The sequence below is a fragment of the Abrus precatorius genome, unplaced genomic scaffold (genome assembly GCF_003935025.1).
Source record: "Abrus precatorius isolate BTA unplaced genomic scaffold, Abrus_2018 Scaffold8, whole genome shotgun sequence".
Taxonomy (NCBI): domain Eukaryota; kingdom Viridiplantae; phylum Streptophyta; class Magnoliopsida; order Fabales; family Fabaceae; genus Abrus; species Abrus precatorius.
Genome location: NW_020874428.1, coordinates 36,208,718 through 36,223,836, shown reverse-complemented (window position 1 = coordinate 36,223,836; position 15,119 = coordinate 36,208,718). Strand labels below are relative to the sequence as shown.

General features: G+C 25.4%; 1 protein-coding gene across 1 annotated transcript; it reads left to right on the top strand.

Moving 5' to 3' along the window:
* Positions 1-4,507: 4,507 nt before the first annotated feature.
* On the top strand, positions 4,508-10,318 carry LOC113846391 (MADS-box protein EJ2-like). Its single transcript, XM_027474586.1, has 8 exons — positions 4,508-4,738; positions 8,150-8,228; positions 8,847-8,905; positions 9,032-9,131; positions 9,322-9,363; positions 9,449-9,490; positions 9,922-10,061; positions 10,201-10,318. The coding sequence occupies exons 1-8, from the start codon at positions 4,554-4,556 to the stop codon at positions 10,274-10,276; spliced, it is 723 nt and encodes a 240-aa protein (XP_027330387.1). The 5' UTR covers positions 4,508-4,553; the 3' UTR covers positions 10,277-10,318.
* Positions 10,319-15,119: the final 4,801 nt, after the last annotated feature.

Below are 15,119 nucleotides of genomic sequence, written 5' to 3'. Positions count from 1 at the left end.
TTTTAAGGTGCCATCCATTTGGATCCATCTGTTTCGTTGCATTTTTATAGATTTATCTTAAAATGTCTGTTTTTGTTGACCTAAAGTAATAATAATATAAACAGTTTTTGCTTTTCAAGTGAGAAAATAAAAATATGTTTTTAATTTTTTTTAAAAATATTTTAAGACATTTACCGATTGTAAATATATTCTCACTTATTTTGCTTTTTTTTTTTAAAAAAACTTTTGACGATAATTTAATTTTAAAAGAACTTTATTCTAACAATTTAATTTTTTTAATCAAACATAAAGTTAAAAAATTATTAAAATGAAAAATTAATAATCTTGCATAAATTTTAAAAACAAGTTTTTATTTCACATAAAAAATCATATGCTAAAACTTTATTAAATGATGAAAAGATTAATCTTAAGCATTTATAAGAAATTAATGTTTCTCATGCTTGATCTTACTAATACATTATTAGTCCAGTTTTGGTGATCCTCTTATAACTAAGCGGAGAACTTGATCAACATTTTCACTAGCTGCATAAGAAATAATAATCTGATTTTGATGAAGTCGTACTAATCAAACTATGACTTATGACCTTTGAACACCTTTCTATGCCCTATTCATGAGTGACAAAGAAAACAATATTTTTGTCGTTTTATGGTAAAGCTTCCCCCTCCCTAATCCCTGTAGTTAATTAGAGACAAATCTCCCAAAGTATAATTAAGCATTAAAACAGAAACTTGTGCTCTAAATAATCTTTTATGCAGACAGACTCGTACACATCACCAGTACAATTTATTTGTAGGAATCCGAAGCCTCCTACTTGAACCAAAATATATTGGTAAAGGAAAACTATTTTTATTAGACATATCAAAACTAGCTTATCCACAATATGCTTATTAGACATAATACCAAACTTCTAATCGGGAATACTTGTTGTCACTTTTCACATCTTGAATACAGATCGATGATTCACAAAGTAAAATTATTTAAAAGATTTAATATATAAAAGGTTCCTAACATCCTGAAACATGTAGATTAATTCACAACCAATTGATAGAGAATTGTTTTAATTTAATTTATGATCTAAAATTTAATTTAACTTTATCGTTCATAATAATTTTATTAAATTTAAATATAATTTTTCTAATAAAAAAATGCTTATATCATAGACTTAAAAAAAAAAAAAGCTTTCAAACATTAGTTATTTTATTTAGTATGCACTAAAAAATATTATCATTTACTAACAAATAAAATTTTTGAAGTATTAAGATAATACTTATTAATATTTTTTAATAAAAATATTTTGTCAGTGTCAATTTTAATTTTTTATTAATAAATAATGTATTATTTAAGTTTAAAATATTGATAATATTTATTAATATTTTACTAATAAAATTATCTGTTGGTATAATACATAATATTTTTAATATTAACTAGTAATATTTATCCTAACATTTTTATTAAAAATTTGTAATATTAATAACTGATCTAACATTAAGTTATTAACAAATAATATTTTTTATAGTGATATTTAATATGATGAGTTGCCAATTTTTGTTACTTCAAAATGATAAAATACAGTAAATTTGAACTTATATGTGAAAGAGAGAGGGAGCCCGGAGACAGAGAGTATATCGGTTAAAAGTACAACAAATATAATAATTAATTTTAACTATAAAATTATATAAAAAATGTTAGTAATTTTATTCAAATTTAATATGTATTGTTTTTATATAATTATACAGGAAAAGTTAATGAACAATATTTATGGTGGACCTAGAAGAAACTTTTTAGCTGAAGTTTTCTTTCTAATTAGATTTTGTTTTGGTTGAAATCTTAGATAACACAAATATATTTTGTGTGCATATATAATTGACTTGAGTTTCTAAGACATTTCATGTCAAGCTGATGTTTTTGCTCAGATTTATATGTACAGGAATGACTCGCAAAAAATAGAATGTAAAGTTGAAATCCATGCATAAAGGATAAAGAGGAAATGAGTTGTAAAAATATTAGTCATCATAAAGTGGAGGAACTTATATTCTGAATGCTCTTAGTTTGAATTGTTGAACTCAACATTAGTTTAATACATAATTGAATCTCCAATACCCAACGTTTTGAGACTCTAAATCCTCCTTTCTATTTGCTGCATGTACAAATGCCCAGAAACTATTATTTCCATGCCTGAAATTTTCCAACAATTATAAATAAGAATAATTAACAGAATTAACTATTTTTTGGTGGATAATTCAGAGAAGTAAGAGGTTGAATTGGATTTAAGAGTTGTGGGAACAAAACTTTGGAACAACAATTCATTGGCATAGAATTGATTTATATGTGATCTCTTTTCGTAATTGCTCTTTTCACTTCATGAGGTTATTATTAAAAGATGAATAATTTCAACTTAAACCCTATGTAAATTATTATTTTTAATAATTTTTCTATATATTCATTGCGAGATATTCTAAACTTTTATACATTTATGCAATGATCATTCATATATAATTTTTTTATATCTTTTCTGGCAATAGAAATTTTCAATTAGGGGGTTAAATTGAAGTAACATCATATTTGATAATGTAATTTTTCATTTTTTATTTAATTTAACTTAAATTTTGTAATTGCACTTGAATCCCTTTCCCTCAAGGTTTAGCACTAGCTGGTATATATTTTTTTAATAAAATAAATATTAGTAAAATAATTTTTAAACATTTTTAATTATACTTTTGTAATTGCTTAACATTTTAAAAAATTTAAAATATTTATTTCATAAATTAATTTTTAAAATATTTAATTATATCAAATAATATATTTTAAAAATATGTTACTTATATTTTTAATAGCTAATAATTAATTATTCTTATTTTTTTAACATGTTCTAAACAAAAACATGTTTATGCAACTATTTAATATTATCACTCTATTATCAAGAATTCAACGTGTATATATTACCTATGTTTAAATGTGCCTAAAACCATAAAACATAAAAATTAATTAGTAAGAGGTTGTTCTGATTTAGCTTATAATTTTAAATTTAAGTCTCAATAAATATAAATATATTAAATATTTAAAAGAAATATTTATTGTCTGTAGTGCTCTTATTTAACTGAAACATAATTGTTTCTGATAAAAAAAAACATTATATTTAAAAAAATATTTAAAACATAAAAAAATAAAGATAAGGGAAAAAATGAATCAATCGAAATTTTCTTTTATTATTTAAATAAAGAAATCAGGACAAAGAAAATTATAAATAATTTTCATTCTTAATTATTCATTTAAAAAAGTTGATAAATAAAATCATATTAAATATAAATTTATATCATTTCACTGTAATTAATATTAGGTGAATATGTGAAATTTTGTCATTTAATAAAGTTTTCATTTTAATATAATATTTGAAATTGTATTTTTATTCAATTTAAAGGTTTAAGTGCATATTTAGCTCCATTGTTTTAGTAATTTAAAATAATTTTCTTTACTTATCTAAAATGCTTTAATAAAAAGTAAGTCTCTAATGGCGGATACGATAAGCACTTTACCAAAAGTAAATCTCTGAATAAATGATACTTGATGAGAGTAAAAGATTTTGTTTAAGATTTCCTAATATTAAAAGGATTAAAGAGATATTATAGTAAAATTGGAAAATAAATAAATTTAGAGTTTATAAGCCAAAACACTACTTAAAGTAATCTTTTTTTTTTAAATGCTATAAATTAAAGTATTTTTTATTATTGAAAAAACTAATTAAATAAAACAGAAGCTAACTTATTTATCATGACAAATACGCTCAATGTTTTAAAACAAATACATAAGCAGGTCGATTTTGATTTTTCAATTCATTCAGTAGTTATTGATTTGAAATAGTTTACATACATAGACTTTCATACACTGAACGAAAAGTCATGGAAACACGGGTTTAATGCATCTAACCGATTCAATTAAGCCTTGGTACTTCAAACTTCATTATGTCCTGTGCCTAAGAATGCCCATAGTTTCCCTGAAAAGAAAGTAAGAATTAATGATATCTTCTTGCTGAAAATAACCTAGTAACTCTATTTCCTATCCAAGCGTAACAAAAGTTTAATGTAATAGTAAAGATGTCAAACAGTTAAATTTTCAGGTGACTTAGTTTCAGATGTAGCCAAATGTGATGGATGATGGAGAGGAATTATGGACAGTTAAGAATATATATAACCCTTTAGTTAGCCTAACACTAAACAAAGAACTATTAAGCTCAACTTTTGGGGTACTAAGATAATGTACAAACAAGATATGTGAGAAAAATGTCAATTTAGTATACAATCATAAAAATTTTCCATTTTTTTGTCATATATTATTGTTGCTATAACAGTAGAAAGATGGAAACAAAACATAAGGCAACCTTTTTCAGGCTTCCACTTTTATTTCCTCTCTTGCACTATTGTTTTATCTCTTTTGGTACCCTAAGCAAAGAGACCATTTAAGAAAGCACTCTCATCTCTTAACCAATACAGGAAAGGGAGTTGCAAGAGTGTGTGGGGTGTGTTCTTAAGAAAGAGAGAGAGAGAGAAACAAAAAGATGGGAAGGGGGAGGGTTGAACTGAAGAGGATAGAGAACAAAATTAACAGGCAAGTAACATTTGCTAAGAGAAGAAATGGATTGCTCAAGAAGGCCTATGAGCTCTCAGTCCTTTGTGATGCTGAGGTTGCCCTCATCATCTTCTCCAACCGTGGCAAGCTCTATGAGTTCAGCAGCACCTCAAGGTATACATAAACAGTATCTGCTTCTGTGTGTCTCATGTGTGAATGTGTGCATAAGTGCAAACATGATGCCAATGATATGCCTTTTGTGCACAAATGTTTACGTTTGGGCATTTTTTGGGCAAGATCTGTGTTCAGTGGTTCTTCTCCTCAACCTAAATATTTACCTATTGATACAATAAAGTACATATTACCTACATATAATTAAGCTTTCAGTAGCTTAAAAAAACAACCCTCCCAAAAAATGCCCTTTTTTCCCCATAAAAATATTTCATCCTTTTCATTTCCTTGATTTGTGGGAAATGTAAAGCTCGGATCTTTCCACTATGTTTGTATTCCAGAATTTTATATACAACGAACGAAATTGTTTCATTTAATTTCTACCCTTCATGTCAAGATCTGAAACTCTATCTTTTTACACTTCTATGTGACAAAAGAGTGTCAAAATGGGAATTTTGTTTTTCTGTTTTCAGAACTTGATTTGAAAAAGCTTTGATGCGTCTATTTCAGCTGGGTCATACCCTCCTGGACTAGGGCAAGATAATTTCTGAAATAGATGAGTGTAAAAGGTAATAATTTTTTGTTTTAAAAAAATTATGTGAGCAAGTGATGATTGTTTTCCTATTAGTCCTCTTGAATTTGCTGAAATTTAGTAAATTTATTTAACTTGGGTAATTTCTGATCATGTAGATTAAACCATTTACTGGCTCTAATGTATAATAACCTTCTGATTTGAGCTTTCGTTTTTTTTCTTTTTTAATTTTCTTATTAGAGATAGAGCATTAACAGTCCAGGCCAGGATTTACTGTTATGATTTGGTGTCAGAGATGGGATGTTTGATGTGCAAATCTGTTTTACTTTGCATTACAATTAAGGAGAGAGAGGGAGAAAGAGAGAGAGAGAGAGAGGAAAATGGTGTCCTTTAGCTTCTAAAGGCTGTAAACGTCTATCCTTAAAACCGCTGTGGAATAGCTGGTTTAATCTACAACAAAGACTAAAAAACAAAAACATTGGTCTCACTATTTGCAGAAACAATTAAGAAGTAAAGATATTTTCGTCTTTCAGTAATTAAAATAACTATATAGTGGTTAATGACTTAAATACAAGATTAATCCATGCAAATAAGAAGTAACTTCAACAAAAACTGCTAAGTTTTAGACTGTCTTGACCTCGTCAGTAACTTAAAAGACTTACCCGCTTCCTGTTTCTTCAATCAATGACTTTGTAAATCAAACTTTCTTCTTCTTTTCATTTAATAGAAATCTTCACTACACTGGAAAGCGTTTGGTGCTTGTATTATATGTAGTTAGTTTTGGCTGGTTGTTAGAAAGTCTTGTCTTAGGTTTTATGTCTTAGGTGATCTCTGAAGATTACTAGTGAATGATGTTGTTAGTGTTCTATCTAGATGCATCATTGTTTTTATAATAGTTAATGTCTCCAAAATTTCACTAGATTCATCGTAAAACTTACCATTGGATCATTACATGGCCTCTCACGAACGTAAACTAAGATTAATTGGTACTATTGCCGGAAACTGATGATTATTTAGTTTAATTTATGTGTTATTTTAGTTCTTTCAATTTTTTTATTAGTTAAATCATTCTACTATTAAAATCATAATTTTAGTTCATTAGTTAATTTTTATTATCCAAAATCTTCAAATCTTCATTTTCAATCTCAATAATTTGAGATTTATAGTGTACTTTGAAATGCAAAATAAATTTAAAAGCATATAAATAAAAATTATGTTAAATTTCGATAAAATTTAAAAGATTTTATTTAATATGAGAATATAATTTGAACGAAAAAATTGTTTTAGTGAAATATAATATTTGGTTCGTAATTTTTATATTGAGTAAAAAAAAATAACAATTTAAATGCTTTAGCTTGTAAATATTTTAAGTAAAAAGTAAAAAAAAAATTGTAGATAAAAAATCAATAAAAACAATTTATTTTTTTAAATAAAGAGAAATGATTAAATAAAGTAATATTATTTAAATTATAAATAATTTAAAATAAAGGATTGAAAACATTATTATTTTTAAAAAAAATTAATTATTGTGTCTGGCAGTGACGAGGAGAAATTTCAATGCAAATAATTGCATTTACGGTTTAGATTCCCGAGATATTGAATATATGTTCTTGGTTATAATGCGTCCTGTCAAAAGAATTTGCTTGAAATTTACTTGAAAAAAAGCTTTTTCTTTTATCCTCTTCCAATCCAGAATTACAATAAAGTTTTTGCATAAAGTCCCGTGATATCATTTTCATGTAGAAGTAAATATTGCCATAAATTTCACCTTAAGTGTAACTTGATAAATATTATATTATTACAATAAAATTAATCACAATATTTGAAGAACATAATTGTGATACTAATTATTTGAAATATTAAACTCTCTTAACAATGTAATTAATAGCATATGATTTGTTTTTTTCCCTATTTAATAATATACCTTCATGTTGAATAATTTGGATTTTGAAGGTAGAGGTTGTTGGTTGAAAGAAAAGAGAAAAGAAAAATACTGAAGCAGTGTACAATTGTTATGAGTTTATAATGTGATCAACAGTGTCTATTTAATCAAATGTACACATACAAATCAAGCTATCATTTGGATAAATAGTATAAGAACTATCGGATGCATGAAATTCTTCCTTGTCTTCAAGTTATAATTTCGAAAAATGAAATCCTCTATGACAACCATACCAGAATCAAATCAAGAAAACATTCAAAGTACGACCAAGTATAAGCAATTTTAGTTGATTAACTAAAAGTATATCAACAAGTTTAATGGAAGGAAATAATTCAACAATGTTTTAGCTCATATATAAAAGTGATACTATACGTTTCAAACAATGTCTCTTCCAGATAAAGCTACTTAAAGGGAACATAAAGTTGAAACCGTATGATATTGTAACACTAGCTAGTATCACGGCATTTGTTCACTTGTTCTGCGAATATATTTCTGCCAACTAATTTAATTATCGTGATTTGCGTTGCTTACTTTTGATCAACTCATTGGTTTACATTTTCTGAAAACATGAGGGATGAAAGAAAGAAATTTAGCTAATCCAATAGATTGATAAATTGAGAGAGAGAGAGCTCAACAATTATAATAAATTGTTTTGAACATATTATATCGTATGACAGAATATTTAGAAATCTATAGATGGTTTGCAGTTATGTTGACACGCCCGTAATCATGCTTACCACATATTGTAGTATTTTATGAAGATTATTACAAAATGCAGTTTAATGCACCTTGTGAAAAAATATATATTGAAGGTAAGAAAAGTGTAGAAATTGCCACATATAAGTGTTTTGCATTTTTTTTTTTCAAGAGGTTATAAAATTTCTCGTTTACAAATGAAAATGATCCGACATTTGAATTGAGACATTTGTTTGCGGCACAGTATGATGAAAACACTGGAGAAGTACCAGAAGTACAGCTACAGTGCATTGGAGACCACCCGACCAATTAATGACATTCAGGTAATCCTTCAGTTATTACCAGATATAATTTTGTCACCTGATGTATGTTTAGTTGCGATTAATTTGAAAGAAATAATTAATTTTTTTTAAAAAAAATAAAAATAAATGACTATTTTATTAAAATAAAATAATTTAAATTAAACATGCATTTATAAAATCTTGTTATAGTTCCTTTTTAAATTGTCAACATTTTTGTGTATTTCATATATACAGTAAAAAGATAGGATTTTTTAAGATTATTATAAGTCTAAAAATTCTTATATTAAATTTAAATTTTTTATTTAACTTAATCTAATGAGTTATAATTTATTATATTTAAATTATAATTTATTATTTCATTAACCATTAAATATAAGTTAAATTAAATATAAAAATTTTTAGACTTACACTTAAACTTTTCACTACAATAAAAGAGATCCCTTGCACTTGTGAGAGAGTTTGATATTAATTGCTGTTGAATAAAATTAGGGTTTAAGCTTGTGTAATAATCTTATGAGTTGTACCATTTACTTCGTACCCATTTTCATCCCCTTTCTACCAACTTTTGTAACGAGAGAGAGAAGCATGCTGCTTGAAAATACAAATAAAATATCTAATAACAAATATGTCATTTGGCAGAACTACCAGGAATATTTGAGATTAAAAGCAAAGGTTGAAGTCCTGCAACGTTCGCAAAGGTAATTAACTTAAAAAGGGACTCCATAAACAATTAACACACTTGGTTACTACCTATATATGTCTCTAAACTCCGTTGAATATTAAGTTTCATGAATATTTTGTGTCATTGAATATAAATGATGCAGGAACCTGCTCGGGGAAGATCTTGCACAAATGAACACAACTGAGCTCGAGCAGCTTGAGAATCAACTGGAGGCAGCACTGAGGAATATTAGGTCAACAAAGGTAACATTGGGCAATTTCAATTTCAACTATTAGTGTTATTAATTATAGGTATATATGGTATACACTTACACATATTACTGTTATATCTCTTTGCACTTGTAGCTTTGATTAGTGTTCTTTCTCTTTCCCAATGCTATCACATCTCTAATTTCTTGGATAGATTTTGACGCATATTTTACAATTTCTGCAGACTCAATTCATGCTTGACCAGCTTGCTGATCTTCACAACCGGGTATGTGCGGGTTCTTTTTTTCCTTAGTGGACTCCGATATCGTCTTATTCATTGGTGTAACCTTCGCTCTTGCGATTCTACGCAGGAAACAGTGCTTGTTGAAACTAATAACGTGTTAAGGAGTAAGGTAACAATTATTTGCAATTACATTTCAAATATTTTAATTAAAGATTAAACTTTAAATTAGATTATTTTTTGTACTCATGCATAGGTGTTCTGATTAATAAGCTCCAATTATTTGATGAAAAGTTCTCCTCTTTTTATTGGCTATCCTTGCATGGATATGATGAGGGGATTAGCATTTTTTTTATCCATATATTATAAACTATTTTGAGGGGTGTGACGTAATATTAGTTTTTTTTTTTACGCTTTTATTGGAGCTATTATGGCTACAAATAACAATAAGTGAAAACAAATTCCTAAAAGCAGATTTCTTAATTAGGATATAGAGTAAGCTAACTAGAAGGTAAATTATGCTCTAAAATCATTATGATAAACCTACAGTAATTAGGTTTAGTAGAAGCAGTTAATTTCCTAATTATCTCTGGGTTGAAACAGTTGGAAGAAACAAATAATTCACAGGTTCCAGCAGGAGGGGCTTTGGAAGGTGGAGGGCCTAACATCCATTACACCAATTTTCCATCGCAAACAGAGGGGTTTTTCCAGCCTGTGGGAGTGAATCCCAACTTGCAAATTGGGTATGGTTATCACTTCATAAAAATACCAAAATTTATTTTCTACATAAACTTTTTTTAAAAACTTTTATCTGCTTTATTACATTTTTCCCACTTTATAATATTCTGTCTACACAGTGCATTTTTTTTTAATTGATAACAGATACAACCCAACTGGTCCTGACGACGGAGCTTCATCCTTAAATATGCATGGATTCGCCTCTGGGTGGATGCTTTGACGTACGACTCCGAATTTGCATGCGATAAAGACAAAAGAAAAATAAAATTATCATGAATGTGTCCAATATGCCCTGAATATTTATATTTTTGTTTCGTTTCGTTTCGTTGTGCATTATTTATCAATGTTTAAATAAATAAAAATTGTGAGTAGTATATTGTCATAAAAATTTATGAACCTAAAACGCTGTACAATTGTATTCAAGTTTGAGCCTCTGTGCTTGAGATAAGCATCATAATGTATGATTTATATGATTAGGTTCATATCTGTTATCGTTTTTTTCCCTAGAGTAAATTACAACCTTCATCTTTATAAAATTTTATACTTTCTTACTTCACTTTTATATATCTTTTGTCGGTAGAGATTCATTTACTTTAGAGTAAGTGCTTAACACTTTCTCCATTCCATAAGTTTTTTTATAGAATATGGACATAATAAATATCTGTTAAATTGTGTATTACATGTAGGTATGTTAAGTTGTTGACATTTACATGGATTTTTAAAAGTGTAATATTTATTAAAATAAAATTGAATATTAAGTATTAATTGATTCTTAAATCATATGAATTTAAATCAATAAATCTCTTTATTTCTTATTTGCATTATTTAATTACAGTTTTGTTTTTAACCTGAACGGTAAGAGATTTTAGTGATAAATCAAAGAAAAAGAATAAGTACAGCAAATGTAAATAGAGTATAATTTATAAAATTATCTATTTTCTGTTACAATTTTCCTTCTATATAATAAAGGAGTAAAAATAATTTAGTTATCTCTTTTTAAGTGAAATAAGGGAGTTAAAGCCCTTATTTAATTTTTGGTAAACTATATATGGAATTTAGTTCTGAATGGTGACAGATGTATGCTGTATTATTTTTTAGGGTCAAATCGAAGCCATCTTTTACGTTTGTCTTGTGTCCACCGACCCTAGAAAGATTAGGGCTAGGAATCTTTGTGAGGATAGAAGGATAAAAAGTAACAAAGAATTAGTAGGATAATAGGCAAATAAAATGTGGACGGTGGTGAATTTTCCAATTGTTATTTGGGCTGGCCATTGAATTTTGGCGAATGGAATTCTCCTCTCCCTTTATTCCTTTTTTTTTCATTTTATCTGTGATTATAGAAAATGATTCCACGTTGTCGGTTGGTATCTGTCCATCTTTTATGTCCTAAAATCTTCAATTCAAAGTCTAAATTTAAAGCATAAGTTATCTCAGTTAATGCGTACCTTTGCGTAAACATCGCCAAATAGACTATCATCTCTCCACACATCTAGTGTGAGGAATTAAAAATACCTTTAAATTAATTAAATTATTTAATTTTTATGTAGCGCTTAAAGAGATCACATCTATATAGCATCAGACGTAATACTTTACCAATAGTTTTGCTATCCAATATTTTGTGAATATTGTTCAGAAAATTAAAAAAAATGAAATTTTAATCTTATATATATATATATATATATATATATATATATATATATATATGTGTGTGTGTGTGTAAAATAATTGCAATCTAAATAAAATAAACACGTTAACTTACAAGTAAATATCTATTTATTCCAAATTAATGTGCTTTTGGAAGGATGAATGATTTCCAGACAAGCTGTCAAGCTCATATTTGCGTCGGTGGTGTTAAAAAAAGTTATAATATTTTTTGCTAAAAAAATACATATTTAATGTAACCATTGAAATTAACTTAAACATACATAAGTCTCAATTATATTGATATTATATAATTAATTTTTCATAATTTAAAAATAACCAAACCTCAAACATACTAAAAAGGTACTGTGCACGTTTAAGTTATAGTAAGGAATATACTAGCACAAATTTTGATGTATTTAAAAGAAGTAATATTTATTGTATATGAATGTATTATTTTACAGTGATTTTATTTAACTCAAATATAATTTTTTTAAAGATGTACATGTAATAGAAAAAATTATCTATTACTTAAATGAATAAAAAAATCCATTTATTTAAATAAATAAAAATATATACAAAATAAAGTATCACTTCATAAAGATAAATATATTTTTGTAAAAAAAATATAATTATTAGGTGAAAAATGATCGTTAAACACTTTTCTTATAATTCTTTTGCATAGATATACATTCTGTCACCTTTTTAAGTAACATGGTATGATTGTATTTAAAAAATAATCTTTTTATTAAATTTAATTAATTAGTAAATTATACAGCCAATTATATTTTTTTATATCCTTTCTTTTAATATAACAATCAAATTTCTTTTATAATTTGAAAAAAAAATGTCATAGACAGTAAAGAAGAACCCACAGTTTAATAACTTTTTCTAAAATTTTGTTAACCTAGTTCTTTAGAGCTGAGTTTAAATATTTATAAATAAATTTTTTTATAAAAAATAATACATGATTATTATATTGAAATTATAAAAATATAATAAATATTTTTTAATAAAATTTTATTATTATTAATTCCTTATTTTTAACTCTAAAGACTGAAATTAACAAAACTTTTTTTTTTTATTCTTTTCTTGTCAATCTCTTCACCCTACTAATCAAGTGAAATGATCAATTTCCATTCCATTTATCCCTTTCACATTTTTATCGAAACAAAAAAATGGGTTAATCTGGCTAACCACATTCCAACTTTCGAAGATGCTCATGCTAAGTGAGAGAGATTGAGTTGTTTCATTTTAAATTGGTAAAGATGGATACACAATGTTTATCTTAATTATTTCTGTTAGTTGAGTTTAAATAGCTAATAATAATAATATTTTATTAAAAATGTGCAGTTATTATGTTGATAATTTTAATATAACAAATTTGCTTCTTGCAGGGGCTGCTATGCATTAAATAAACTGTGCATCTTTGTGGAAAAGGATGAAAGAATCAATTCTATAATAGTAGAGCATGAAATAAGCAGCTTCAATAAGATGAAATTAGATTGAGACACTACAAGCCAAACATCTCCAACAGTTATTAAGATTGGAAAAGAATATGTTAAGAGAATAAAGATTGTGTATATCACTTAGGTCAAAGCTATCCTTAGAATTAGTTGATGATGAAAATGGCAGTACACATTATCTCTCTCTCGACTAGATTGACAAAATTCAAACAGCAAGGGTACGTGTACCTCTTGAAAAGATAAGTAAAAACTAAAATTTATAACTAATCAAATACGAAATTTTACCTTATTTCACTCAAAAACAATCACACTTTTTTAATATATTATTTTATTTAATATTTGTCAAAATTTAATATAATATGATCTTATTTAAGAAATAGGTGAAGTTGACATATTTTATAACTTTCAATAAATTTTAATTAATAATAAAAATATGTAAAAATATTTTTTATTTAGTTCTTAAAATTATAAAATTTAATCACATTAATTTAACCCACAATTTTATTACAAAAATCACTTTATTCATTTACTTTATAAGAAATCATTTATTTTAGTTATTTTAAATTTTTATTTTACGTTAAAAAACTAAAATGTCATTTTATAAAATTAAAATAAAATTTTGTAAAATCTATAACTAAAGTGAGTTAAAATCTAAGACTAAATTGAGTTTACTCATTAAATAAAAAAGATTTTGTTAACAATATAATATTGTGTTAATTACTTTACATGAATTATGAAATATATCTAATTTTTTTAATGATATGAATTTTATTAATTTTTAAAGTGTCATTAAATTTATTAGAATTTATTTTTTATTCTATTTTATCTAATTAATTACTTTATCTCTACGAAAATTTCATATCTTTATTAAAAAAAATATTTAGCATGTAAAATAACTTGTAGAGAGCCTTAAAAATTAACTATGATAAAATATAAAAGATAATTTCTTTTTCAATTAAAAATTACTTTTATTCATTAAAATTATATTGAATACCAAAATTAACAAAATTTATAAAAATATTTTAGAATATAATATTTATATTTTTCAACAATAAAATCACTTGTGTTTAGGGTTTAAGTATGAAGTGAGCTGTCAAAGGGACCAAAACTACATAAGGATTAATGGGGTTGTCAATGTGATAAAATGGTTGCGGATAATAGGTTATATATGGTAATAATTTGTCATTTCATATCTATACGGATATTTATTTCATATCCATAGATATTTATTAAAAATAAATTCTAAAATCTTATAAATAAATTAAATTAATATACATATACAATTGTAATGGAATGAACAAAATAAAAAATTTAAACTATAAAAAAACACAATATTTTATTTATAGTACAATATTAAGTTAAGTATATATCAGTAATTATATTGTTAATTTTGTATTTTATGAAAAATTATTAAGATGTATAAGTATTCTAATTTAATATTTGATATTAATATATCCTAACTTTCTCTCTTTTTATTAAGAATTTTGCTATGAACAAAAAGTTGAGGATTAGAAGTTTAGAAGAGTTACTTTTTGTTATAAAGCTTGTATAATTTTATATGATGGGTTTATATTGTTATTATTGATGGTCAAATTTTGTACATTATTCTTCCGAGTATTAGAATGTCAAAATATTTTGTAAAATAAAAGAAATAGTATATGATTATTTATAGTTTTCAATAATTAATAATAAATATTTTATCATATTAAATAAGTTTAAATTAAAGAGATAAAGTTTCAAAATAAAAATAAAACATAAAAAATTAATTTAAAAAATAACTACTTAGTATAAAAAAGCTATATAACAAAAATAAAAAGATAATTAAGTCTTAAAAATATTATCATTTTAAAATAGTTTTAAAGAAGGTAATTATCCCCGCCATCGGCTCTTAGTTTTGGCCATTGAAATTATACGTCTTCCAACCTTCTTTCACGGTGATTTATATATAAATATAAC